The sequence below is a fragment of the Corythoichthys intestinalis genome, chromosome 17 (genome assembly GCF_030265065.1).
Source record: "Corythoichthys intestinalis isolate RoL2023-P3 chromosome 17, ASM3026506v1, whole genome shotgun sequence".
NCBI classification, from domain to species: Eukaryota; Metazoa; Chordata; class Actinopteri; order Syngnathiformes; family Syngnathidae; genus Corythoichthys; species Corythoichthys intestinalis.
This window is the reverse complement of record NC_080411.1, coordinates 12,805,918-12,818,247: the sequence shown is the minus strand read 5'-3', so window position 1 is coordinate 12,818,247 and position 12,330 is coordinate 12,805,918. Positions and strand designations below refer to the sequence as shown.

Here is a 12,330-nt window from a genome sequence, read left to right as displayed (position 1 = left end):
AGTAGCGACAACATAAAAAAAAAAAAAAAAAAACTGAAAACAATTCAAATTATAATTTTTTATTCATAATAATACAAAATAGTTAAGACACTGCCATGAGATATGTCATATACAGCTAACATTCTTGCTTGTAGTATACAGTAATTAGCATTCACTTCAGCTCCTTACTGTGTCTAATGCATATAAAATAACTTAACACGTTGTATAATATTATAACTTGGGTGTCTATGTAAATATAATGCAAGCATAACCTTTCCTCTAGCGCTTTCTAGCGGCTAAAACAAGAATGACAATGTGATGGAAAGGTAATACTCAAGGTGATCAACAGGGAGCAGCATAAATCTCGGAAAACTTCAGAAGCCTGCCTGCTTATCTTTTCAGGATAAGCGTGTTTGTGATAGCCAAACAGAGTAAAAAAGTGTGATTTTGAACGTGTTTGTTTTACAAAGAATGTGTAAGGATAACAGTTAAGAACGCGAACAAATATACACACAATACATATGAATAATGACTTTGTAATAAAACAGCTTCAATGGCTTAACAGTGCAAAAGAAAAAATCATCCTTCATTGGCTTGCAATGCTGCTTATCATTTCACATTTATATAGTAAGTGGTGTACTATAGAAGGTGCATTACAATCTAAAAAAATGTGTCATGCTCCAGACCCTATTACAGAATTTTTTAAAGCATTCTATCAGTTTTTTTTTTTTTTTTTTTTTTTTTTTTTTTTTTAGGAATTCTGGTAGATCAACACTAATGACATTTAGCCAAATTTGGGTCCCATTTTGGACAAACGCTCTGCAGGTTCCTGGTGTAAAAGCCTTTGGTTCAGTTTACAATGATGAGATATTAAAGGTACCATACGGAATTTTACATGGCGGCGCTCCACACTTTGGCAGGCCCCTTAAACCGATTGTCTGGCGCGCGTGTGTGTGTGTGTGTGTGTGTGTGTGTGTGTGTGTGGGGTTACCAAGCGGCTGACAGAGATATTTAAACACTTAAACAATATATTACAGCTCGACGAATCATCTTATTTTTCTGTTTGACCCTCCCCTCACCCAACCACGCCCGCTTTACACCCACAAACTGGGCCCCTTAAAGGACCCGGCCCAGTCGCATCCCCAGCACCCCCTAAGTTTCTATGGAGGTAGATTTGTGTCTTTATTATTCAATCAAAAAATGTTGCTTCAATCAAAGAAAAAGTTTCTTCAATCAAAATATATATTTTCAATCGAAGAAAAAGTCACTCCAATCAAAAAAAAAATGTGTTTGAATGCAAAAATAAATTTGAAACTCAAAAAAATGTATTAGAAAACTATTTTTCTTTGATTGAAAAAAATTTTTTTTTTGATTTAAGTCAAGTTTTTTTTTTTGGATTGAAACAACTTTTTTTGACTGAAGTAATGTAATTTTGCGTTTGGACCACATTTTGGCTAGGACATTTGTGTCTTTATTATTCAATCAAAAAATAAGTTGCTTCAAACAAAAAATATATATATTTTCAAAAGATTTTTTTTTGATTGAATAATAAAGACACAAATCTACCTCCATAAGTTTCACCCCTGTACTCCATGCATACTCCACCAATGCCCTGATGAGTACACATAGTTCTGATATTTTTACTGAAACTGCCGCCAAAAAGTCTTTTTTTTCCCCCCTCCAATAGAGAGTGTTTGGCACCGTTTCAACATGCCTCTGCCTCATCTCGGTTTGGCATGAACACTTTTCTAACCCACTTAAGACTTGCTACTAACTGTATTCACATTTCTAGTGCTGATTTAATGAGCCAAACGGTCATTGGCTTAACACAGACTGTAGTTCAGACATGTCCAAAGTCCGGCCCGGGGGCCAAATGCGGCCCGTGGTCAAATTTCATCTGGCCCCCAGCCTCTGTCATAAAATCAATAACATCTGGCCCGCACACAGACTTAATAAATTGGTCAGCAGTACTGCCACCAGCATATGAAGTAGCTTACACACTAAATGCTGCTCCTCATTTACCCGCTAAAAGGCAGCAGCACTCTAAGCAACCCGTGTGACCCTTTACTCCCAATTTTCTAAAATGGCGACAATCAACAAAAAAAGTTGACTGCGATGGCCGACGCTTCAAGGATAGGTGGGAATTGGACTATTTCTTCACTAAAATACGCAACAACTGTGTCTGTCTCATTTGCAAAGAGACAGTCGCTGTTTTTAAAGAGTTCAATGTGAGGCGATATTACCGAACAAGACACGCTGACCTGTACGACAAAATTACAGAGAAGATACGCAGCAAGACATTGAAGCAACTTGAAGCTAGTTTAATTTCACAGCAGCAGTATTTCGCAAGAGCCCGAGAGTCGAAAGAGAACGCCACAAGGCTAGTTGCGAGATTGTTGAAATTATTACCGTATTGGCCCGAATATAAGACGGTGTTTTTTGCATTGAAATAACACTGAAAAAGAGGGGGTCGTCTTATATTCGCGGTCTAAACATTATAGAAGTCCGCCAGCGGGTCACGTACGGATCGCCTGGCTTTGTTCCTTCGCCGCCTTACCAGAGCGTTGGCTCCCGCTCATTTGTCACGGTAAGCGATTTTAATTGCTAAGGGACACCTGGTTGTGCTGTAACGCAGCGCGGGGATTCTGGGATTGACAAACTCAAATCTAGCATCATCGTTACCCTTGTTATGCTTGTTTTTGATGCTTGTTGCTTGCTCTTGTGGGATTGTAAGCAATAAATCTCATTTGTTCTGCATTTGGTAATCAATAAACATTGTCTATTGAGCAAAAGTGTGCCTGTTACTGATTCACCGCGAACCTGGAAATTTCGTAAAACAGATGTACTGTATTTATTTTCTGTATAAAAATTAATATGGTGTTCAAAAAGTCAATTTTTTTCAAACTTGAGTCTTGAAAAAGAGGGGGTCGTCTTATAATCAGGGCCGTCTTATATTCGGGCCAATACAATAATTTAAAAAAATAATGATGCAAATGTGACAAACAGAATGGCTTGCTAAAATTTGCTTAAATATATTGTTCTATGTAAAGGTCGTCAGCCAAGGTTGGCCCCCACATTTTTACCACACCAAATCTGGCCCCCTTTGCAAAAACTGTAGTTACACTAAAGGCCGGAAGTGGCAGTCACGAGTTAAAAAGTGACTATCTAACAAAAACTCCATATAGCACCTTTAAGACCAGTGATCTCCAAACTATTTCACATAGGGCTGCAGTGGATACAGTATTTCATTCCAGAAAACAAGACGACACCTTTGCACTGATCTGGTGTCATACAAGTATAACCAGTTAATTGCAGTGAGGGGCTGCTAGTTTTAGCAGAAACCTCCATGGTTAACTGTCTGCGCTCGATATGTTGGAACAAAACCCAGGACCCACAGCGGCCCTCGAGGATTAGTTTTGAGACCCTGTTTAAGACATTCACCCTAATCAAAACTTCCTGAAACTTTAGGTTTTAGATAGAATTGATGAGAACCTGATCCTCTGCTTCTTCTAAAGTTTCCTGGGAGAGTTTGGTTCGTGGTCTTGGTCTGGTAGTCAAGACCAGAGGTTTCTTGCCAGCTTTCCAATTATTGTACACTGCAGTCTAAGACTTTTCCAAGCCTTATTTTTTGGAAGGACTCAGGTAAATCAGGTAAAATTGACCAGCTTCCAGAGATTCCCAGAGGAAAATTTACGTGGTAAAAATGTACTTAACTTGGACTGGTTATTGTTTTTGGTGGTTCTTTAGTCAGACTAGAAGTTTCTTATACTGGCCGCTCTGGCTTCTCTGCAAAGAATCCTTCTTGGCATGTGAGACGTTTTGAACAGAACGCTCTGTGTGGCTACTCTTCAAAATGGTCCTGGTGCTGGATCTGTACGAGTCTGATGAGCTGGTGCTGAAGCTCTCACCTATCTTCTGACACTTAAGTGCTCCGGCAAGCTCTCGCTGACATTGGGATGACCCGAAGCAGTAGAGCAACGGATCCAGCAGGCAGTTAAGAGTGCCAAAACACAGGAAGAACAGGTATGCCACGTATGAGCTCTCAGGGGCATCACTGACCTGCTTCACCCCGCTGTGGAGCTGCGCGTAATGCACCAGGAGGAGGCAGTTTGTGGGCGCGAAGCACAAGAAAAACATCACCAGAACGGTTAGCGCCATCACCAGAGCTCTGGTTTTCCGACGGGAGCGTCCGGGAATACCGCGAGGGGCCCGGCTCAGGGACCAGATGACGCGGATGTACGACGTGACAGTGACTATCAGCGGGACGATGAAGAGGGCAACACACAAGGCAACAAAGTACGGCCCGAAGAGCCCGACCACCTCACCCACCGGCCGGACGTCATGGCAGGTGGTGATGTTTAGCTCCTTCAGGTAGAACGTCTGCTCCGAGACCACCAGAGGCACTGAGCCCGCCAGGGACAGGACCCACATGGCCACGCAAGCTAGGACGGCGTTGCGTGGCGTTCTCCACGCCAGCGAGTCAATGGGATACACTACTGCCAGGAGGCGGTCCACGCTGATGCACGCCACTAGGAGGACTGAGCAGTACATATTCCAGTAGAAAGCGGCAGTAACCACGCGGCACACGTTCTCTCCGAACACCCAGTTGTTCCCGGCGAAGTGGTATGCCGCCTTCAATGGCAGAAGCGAGGCGAAGAGCAGGTCAGCGCACGCCAGGTTGAGCATGTAAATGGCGGCGGGTTTCTTGGGCCGAATGCGCCGCGAGAAGGCCAGGACGGCGCAGGCGTTGACAGGCAGGGCGAAGAGGCACACCAAGGTGTAGAAAGATGGGATGATTAATGTGGACAAGCGGCCGGTCAGGAAGCTACGCACGTCCTCAGAGATGTGACTTGCGGCCACGTTGCTGGTCCTCTTGGTGCCGTTCGCCACCGGGACGACTTCGAGACCATAGATATCCTCCAGGGTGAAGGGTTCATCAGTGGAGGAAGCGTCAAAGTAGGAGAACATTCTTCCTTTGGCGCTTTCTGGACACACAAGTCATGTTTTCATATAACATTTGATTTGACTGAGTAACATGCTAGCGTATACTAACTAATCGAAGCTAAGAGTAGTGAGGAACTGAACACAAAATATTATGATAATCAATTTTGCTAGACACAAAAAACACTTTCTGATTTAAATTACGTTCCTGGGAATAACAAAAATAAACCAAAATGACTTTGTTAGCTGCAATAATAGTAATTTTTCGCAATGAATATATAACTATGAGTGAGTATTTGGTTTGTCTACATTTACAAATTTCTTTATATAGCCTTTTACAAAAACCTGAGGGGGCTTTACAACAAAGAAACATATAATATAGCAAAGTAATATTCAATAAAATTGAGAAAAAAAAATCTTTTAAATTCATTTTTCTTGAAAGACAGCTTTCCGGTCTCAAACAAAATCAGCTGAATGAAGAATCACATCTAAAAAAATAATAAAAGGTACCGGTACTTCAATTCGTGGTTTTAGTTGTTTGTTTACCAAATGATCGTTGTGTATTGCATTATTTAATGCCTATTTTAGATTGTAATACATTTTATGATTTTGTTTAGCATAATTTACTTTTGGCCGATTTTTCCCCCTTTTACTCTATCCAGCAATAGCAACTGAGAACAGATTTTCCTTTGCTGAATTGGCAGACGACAGCCCAGTAAGACAAAAAGAATACTCATACATGAAAATAAAACCATAAAAAAACAAAAACAAAAAAAAAACTACAATAATTATTAAAATGATTTGCTGAAAATGTTATTTCATCTATTGGTGCAATAAATTACAAATATTACATACAAGGGCTTCAAGTAAATACATCATAAAAAATCTAAATACTTAAATCTTAAAACAAAACAAAAAAAACAAAAAAAACAACGTTTTTGGGCAGTATTATATATATTATATATACAGGAGCATGTTATGCTATCATTGGAGTAATTTGAAGCTCTTAACATCAAAGAACGCTTTTTCAACGCAGTGGTGACGTCATAACATTCCACACACATAGCTACAGTGTAATAATTATTGTTTTAAATAGTTAAGTGCCGTCAACCTTATAATCTTTAGCATTGAAATAAACTTTAAACAAAAAAATATAAAAATACAAACTTACTGTTTTCGTGGGTTGCCAAGGCTGCGCCTGCGCACACAGTAAATAGCAACAAGTGCAGTGTTTTATAAGACATCTTGCAACTTCAACAATTAAATACAAGCAATAAAACTTCAACCGAAGAGCCCGTGGAGTTTTCTCACTCTTTGTGTCTAGCTCGCTACCGTTGCTGCTACTCTTCCCAGGATGTTCTACCGGTTCCGCCCACCCCAAAAGTGGGCCCCGGTTGGCGGCCAATCAGGAGTGAGCGGACGGACATTCTTTGGGTGCTGACGTCATGTTTCCCGTCACCACTTGAGCCGAAAAACGCCAAGCCAGGAGCGCGGCGTGACAGATCGACCTGACCTGGGGGCCAGACATGGGTCTGAAAGGCTATAAAGACCAAAACAACTTGTTTAATCATTATATTACCAATATTTGTCAAACTATTATAATTTTTTTATTTGACAATCATTATTCTTACAATATTTTGTGTATTTAAAATGTTAATACATTGATGTGATTTTTGTAATGTTAAGGAACATTGAATTTACATAAAAGTACTCCATGAAATTTTTTACGTTAATTTAAAATACTGTTTTGCGCTACGCATGGTCCACCAATGCCCTGATGAGTACACAGACCTCCGACTGCACCAAAACCCTTTTTTTTCCTTCAATAGTGTTTGGGTCGAACACTTTAGGGCGAACACGTACCAGTGTACAGTGGGGCAAATAAGTATTTAGTCAACCACTAATTGTGCAAGTTCTCCCACTTAAAAATATTAGGCCTGTTATTGTCAACATGGGTAAACCTCAACCATGAGAGACAGAATGTGGAAAAAAAAAAAAACAGAAAATCACATTGTTTGATTTTTAAAGAATTTATTTCCAAATTAGAGTGGAAAATAAGTATTTGGTCAATACCAAAAGTTCATCTCAATACTTTGTTATGTATGTACCCTTTGTTGGCAATAACGGAGGCCAAACGTTTTCTGTAACTCTTCACAAGCTTTTCACACACTGTTGCTGGTATTTTGGCCCATTCCTCCATGCAGATCTCCTCGAGAGCAGTGATGTTTTGGGGCTGTCGTTGGGCAACACGGACTTTCACCTCCCTCCAAAGATTTTCTATGGGGTTGAGATCTGGAGACTGGCTAGGCCACTCCAGGACCTTGAAATGCTTTTTACGAAGTTACTCCTTTGTTGCCCTGGCTGAGTGTTTGGGATCATTGTCATGCTGAAAGACCCAGCCACGTCTCATCTTCAATGCCCTTGCTGATAGAAGGAGATTTTCACTCAAAATCTCTCGATACATGGCCCCATTCATTCTTACGTTTACACAGATCAGTCGTCCTGATCCCTTTGCAGAAAAACAGCCCCGAAGCATGAGGTTTCCACCCCCATGCTTAACAGTGGGTATGGTGTTCTTCGGATGCAATTCAGTATTCTTTCTCCTCCAAACACGAGAACCTGTGTTTCTACCAAAAAGTTCTATTTTGGTTTCATCTGACCATAACACATTCTCCCAGTCCTCTTCTGGATCATCCAACTGCTCTCTAGCGCAGGGGTCCCCAACCTATTCCACTAAGGCACACTGTGGGTGCAGGATTTCATTCTTACCAAACAAGATGACAACACTTTTTCCCCAATCTGGTGTTTTACAAGTGCAATCAGTTGATTGCAGTCAGGTGTGGCTTGTTTTAGCAGAAGCCTCATTGGTTCAACTGTCTCTGCTGGATCGGCTGGAACAAAAACCAGGACCCACAGTGTGCCTTGAGGACTGGGTTGAAAACCCCTGCTCTAGCGAACCGCAGACGGTCCTGGACGTGTACTGGCTTCAGCAGGGGGACACGTCTGGTAAGGCAGGATTTGAGTCCCTGGCGGCGCATTGTGTTACTGATAGTAGCCTTTGTTACTGTGGTCCCAGCTCTCTGTAGGTCATTCACTAGGTCCCCCCGTGTGGTTCTGGGATTTTTGCTCACCGTTCTTGTTATCATTTTGACGCCACGGGGTGAGATCTTGCATGGAGCCCCAGATAGAGGGAGATTATCAGTGGTCTTGTATGTCTTCCATTTTCTAATAATTGCTCCCACAGTTGATTTCTTCACACCAAGCATTTTACCTATTGCAGATTCAGTCTTCCCAGCCTGGTGCCGGTCTACAATTTTGTCCCTGGTGTCCTTCGACAGCTCTTTGGTCTTGGCCATAGTGGAGTTTGAAGTGTGACTGACTGAGAGTGTGGACAGGTGTCTTTTATACCGATAACGAGTTAAAACAGGTGCCATTAATACAGGTAATGAGTGGAATGCTTGTTTGTAGGTGACCAAATACTTATTTTCTACTCTAATTTGGAAATAAATTCTTTAAAAATCAGACAATGTGATTTTCTGTTTTTTTTTTTTTTTTCCACATTCTGTCTCTCATGGTTGAGGTTTACCCATGTTGACAATTACAGGCCTCTGTAATCTTTTCAAGTAGGAGAACTTGCACAATTGGTGGTTGACTTAGTACTTATTTGCACCACTGTAAATCCACACGAGTCCCCGCAGAAACAGCAGTGTTTTACAATGCCTTTGCCTAGTCTCCCCTGGGCAAAAACACATTTCTAACCCACTTAAGACTTGCTACTAACAGTAATGAATCTCGTTTGTTGTTTTACATTTCTGGTGCTGATTTGAAGAGGTAAATGCCCATTGCATTTACATCATGCATGATCTTAACACAATCTGCGGTTACCCTTTAGGTCGCAGTCGCGAATAAAAAAGTGACAAACTCAATATAGCACCTTTGAAGTATTTTCTTTGGTTTCCATATTAAGAATAACAAACATTTTTTGTGATTGTATTTGCATATTTACATGTAATTTCACTCCCAACTGCAAGATTGTGGCAGTATTAAATGACACCGACAATTAAAATTTGTCAAAAAACAAAGACGAAAACAGTCTGTGTTCAGAGCGCAGGCATATCTGATTCCCATCGGATTCCTCTTCATATCTGATTTTTAGGGCTGACTGTTGACACTATTTTTAGCAAGTGTCCAAATTAGATCTGGGCCTGTTCAGACTGGGACACACTATTGAAAAACCTGACAGGTTGCTGTGGCAACGAAGGCGTCATCCAGCATAGAGTGACGTCACATACAGTCAAATCCCATTTGAGCTGTTCAGAGGGAGAAGTTTTGGATCATTGTCTTGTTGCAGCATCCATCCTCTTTTTAGCTTCAACTGTTTGACAGATGGCCTCAGGTTTTCCTGCAAAACATCCTGATAAACCTTTGAATTCATTCTTCCATTAATGATTGCAATTTGTCCAGGCCTTGAGGCAGCGAAACAACCCCAAATCATGGTGTTCCCTCCACCGTGCTTTATGGTGGGGATGAGGTGTTGATGTTGGTGAGCTGTTCCATTTTTCCTCCACACATGAGGACGTGTGTTCCTCCGAAACAATTCAACTTTGGTTTCATCAGTCCACAAAATATTTTGCCAAAACCACATGATGGTGACCCCGAAACGCAATGTCAGCAATAAAATTAACTTCCAAGAATATTTATGATAATAAGCTGACAATGAGCGTTTTATGTTTCACACCATTCTTGTGGGGAATTCTAAATCAGGCTGCTTAGACAATACTTTTCGCCAAAATCAGCATCCGTTGAATATGGTACGCCCGCCGGTGTCATGCCAATGTAGTTACCCCAGTCAAAAATTGTATCCCCTGGGCGGAGCCATATGGAGGTAGATTTGTGTCTTTATTATTCAATCAAAAAAAAAAGGTTGCTTCAATAAAAAGAAAAGTTGCTTCAATCAAAATATATATTTTCAATCACAAAAAGTTGCTTCAATAATAAAAAATGTGAATGCAAAAATAAATTTGAAACTAAAAAAAAATGCATGTGAAAGCTATTTTGCTTAGACTGAATTTTTTTTTTTTTTTTTTTTTTTGATTGAAGCAACTTTTTTGATTGAAGTAATGTTGTTTTGTGTTTGGGCCACATTTTGGCTGGGACGTTTTTGTCTTTATTATTCAATAAAAAAAAAGTTCTTAAAAAAATATATATTTTCAAAAAGAAAAATTACTTCAATCAAAAAAAACAAAAAAAGAAAAATTTCAATCATAGAAAACGTTTTTGAATGCGAAAAAATATTTGAGATTGAAAAATTTGCATTTGAATACTTTTCATTGAAAAAGTTCTCCTTGATTGAAGCAATCCTTGTGGTGTTTGGGCCATATTATGGGTAGGACATTTGTGTCTAAATCATTCAATACCCAAAAAACTTGCTTTGATCAAAAAAAAAAAAAAAAAATTTCAATCAAAGAAAAAATTCATTTGAAAAATAGAATTGCCCTCCCTATTTTTTATTTTTATTTATTTATTTATTTTTTTTTTTTTATTATATGCAAAGCAAACGACCATCTATGGTGGTAGTCACATGATCTGTTCGAAAAATAATTTTGACCCATTATAAAAATATATTTTTCTGTTCATTTCATTCATTTTTGTTGCAGTTTTATTTCTTTACAACTTTTTTTTATATATATATAGGAAAGTCAAGTTTATGCAATGACACTTTTCGGCCACCAGGGGGGCCAGGCCCCCCAACCCTTTAAAATCTGCATATGTCTTTAAGTCTCCTTAAGCAGAGGGTTCACTTACTTATTTCTCCCTCCTCTGTCATTGTTTGCATGCTATCCTCATTAAATATGAAAACCTATAAATGTTTGGGTGGTTTTAATTAAAGCAGACACTGTATTTTTATCTGTGTGATTTTGACAAAGATCAGATCACATTTGATGGTGGTTTTATGCAGAAATGTGAGAAATTCCAAAAGGTTTAGATACTTTTTTATACCACTCTAGTCATGCAAGGCTAACGCGGAGTGACGAAGAAATAAGATGGAGTGTTAAGACGTAATAAGAAAATACAATACAAATATAACATACAAACATAAATCATCTTTCGTGTTAGTGATCCACTCACGAAACGTTCACTGCAATGCATTCATCTATTCCATGATTCTGTGGTAAACATTAACAATTCCACCCTCTGCGTCAACATGAAAAAAATGCCATGTTTACTTTTAATGGCCGATCTGATGTAACATGAACAGATGGCTGACCCGAAAAACATCAGTCTGATCTTTTGCTTGTTTGGCAACAGCTGGAATCCAACATGGATGTCAACAACTTTTTTTTCCGTCCCCTGAGTGGTTAATCTTGGTGTCAGTGTCTCTGCTTGATGAACATGAAAAATAAATGGCTTTAGAGCTATTTGATCAAATTTGTAGGAATTTTCGAAAAAGTTTGTGGCAAAGTTGCGTGTCCCAAACATGTGGGGGGTTGCGGCAGTGGCTGGGGGTAGGAGTGGGGGAGGTGGTGCGTCCCCTCGTCTCTTTCCTGATGGCTAGTTCATGGTAGTGCAGATTGACCGCCCTGGGTCCCGGGGGGGATGACGGTAGCCCCTTTGCCGGAGCTGCGGGGGAGAGGGGTTTTCGGTGCTCTTTCCCCCCTTGGTTGGCTGGCGTGGCGCCGGGGCCCTGGGGCGCCCCCCCCCCACAGCATTTCCTCTTTTCTACAGGACTATCACACGTCTAAGTGGGTTCACCCATGACTGGGTGCAAGTAAACACACTCAGGTGGAGATATTGTCAGTGCCAGCATTAGCGATCAGGTAGCATAGAATATGATATCAACATATACGCACTTCAGTGGGGGGGGGGGGGGGGGGGGGGAGTATTTGATACACTTCCAATTTTGCTGGTTTTCCCACTTGCAAGCCATGTAGAGGTCTGTAATTTGTATCATAAGTTCTCTTCAACTGTGAGGGACGGAATCTAATACAAAAATCCAGAAAATCACATTGTATAATTTTTAAATAATACATTTGTATTAACCTGCATGAAATAAGTATTTGATGCATTACCAACTAGTAAATATTTCGGCTCTTAGTTATTTTTTAAGAACCCCTCCTGTTCTCCACTCATTACCGGAAGTAACTGCACCTGTTTGAACTTGTTACCTGTATAAAAGACACCTGTTCACATGCTCAAACAAACAAACTCCAACCTCTCCACAATGGCCAAGACCAAAGAGCTGTGTAAGGACATCAGGGATAAAATAATAGACCTGCACAAGGCTGGGATGGGCTACAGGAAAATAAGCAAGCAGCTTGGTGAGAAGGTAACAACTGTTGGAGCGATTATTAGAAAATGGAAGAAGTTCAAGTTGACGGTCAATCTGCCTCGTTCTGGGGCTCTATGCAA

At 40.3% G+C, this 12,330-nt stretch overlaps 1 protein-coding gene across 1 annotated transcript; it reads right to left on the bottom strand.

Moving 5' to 3' along the window:
- Positions 1–43: 43 nt before the first annotated feature.
- LOC130905313 (proteinase-activated receptor 1-like) lies at positions 44–6,270 on the bottom strand. The gene is made up of 2 exons (XM_057818599.1): positions 6,092–6,270; positions 44–4,964 (listed from the first exon to the last, which is right to left on the bottom strand). Exons 1-2 carry the CDS (start codon positions 6,162–6,164, stop codon positions 3,727–3,729), a joined length of 1,311 nt encoding a protein of 436 aa, XP_057674582.1. The 5' UTR covers positions 6,165–6,270; the 3' UTR covers positions 44–3,726.
- Positions 6,271–12,330: the final 6,060 nt, after the last annotated feature.

Excerpts from the sequence above, each read along its gene's own strand:
- LOC130905313 (XM_057818599.1), bottom strand. The coding sequence starts at position 6,164 with ATGTCTTATAAAACACTGCACTTGTTGCTATTTACTGTGTGCGCAGGC. Across the intron at positions 4,965-6,091 it reads CTTGGCAACCCACGAAAACA|AAAGCGCCAAAGGAAGAATG; the intron begins GTAAGTTTGTAT and ends TTGTGTGTCCAG.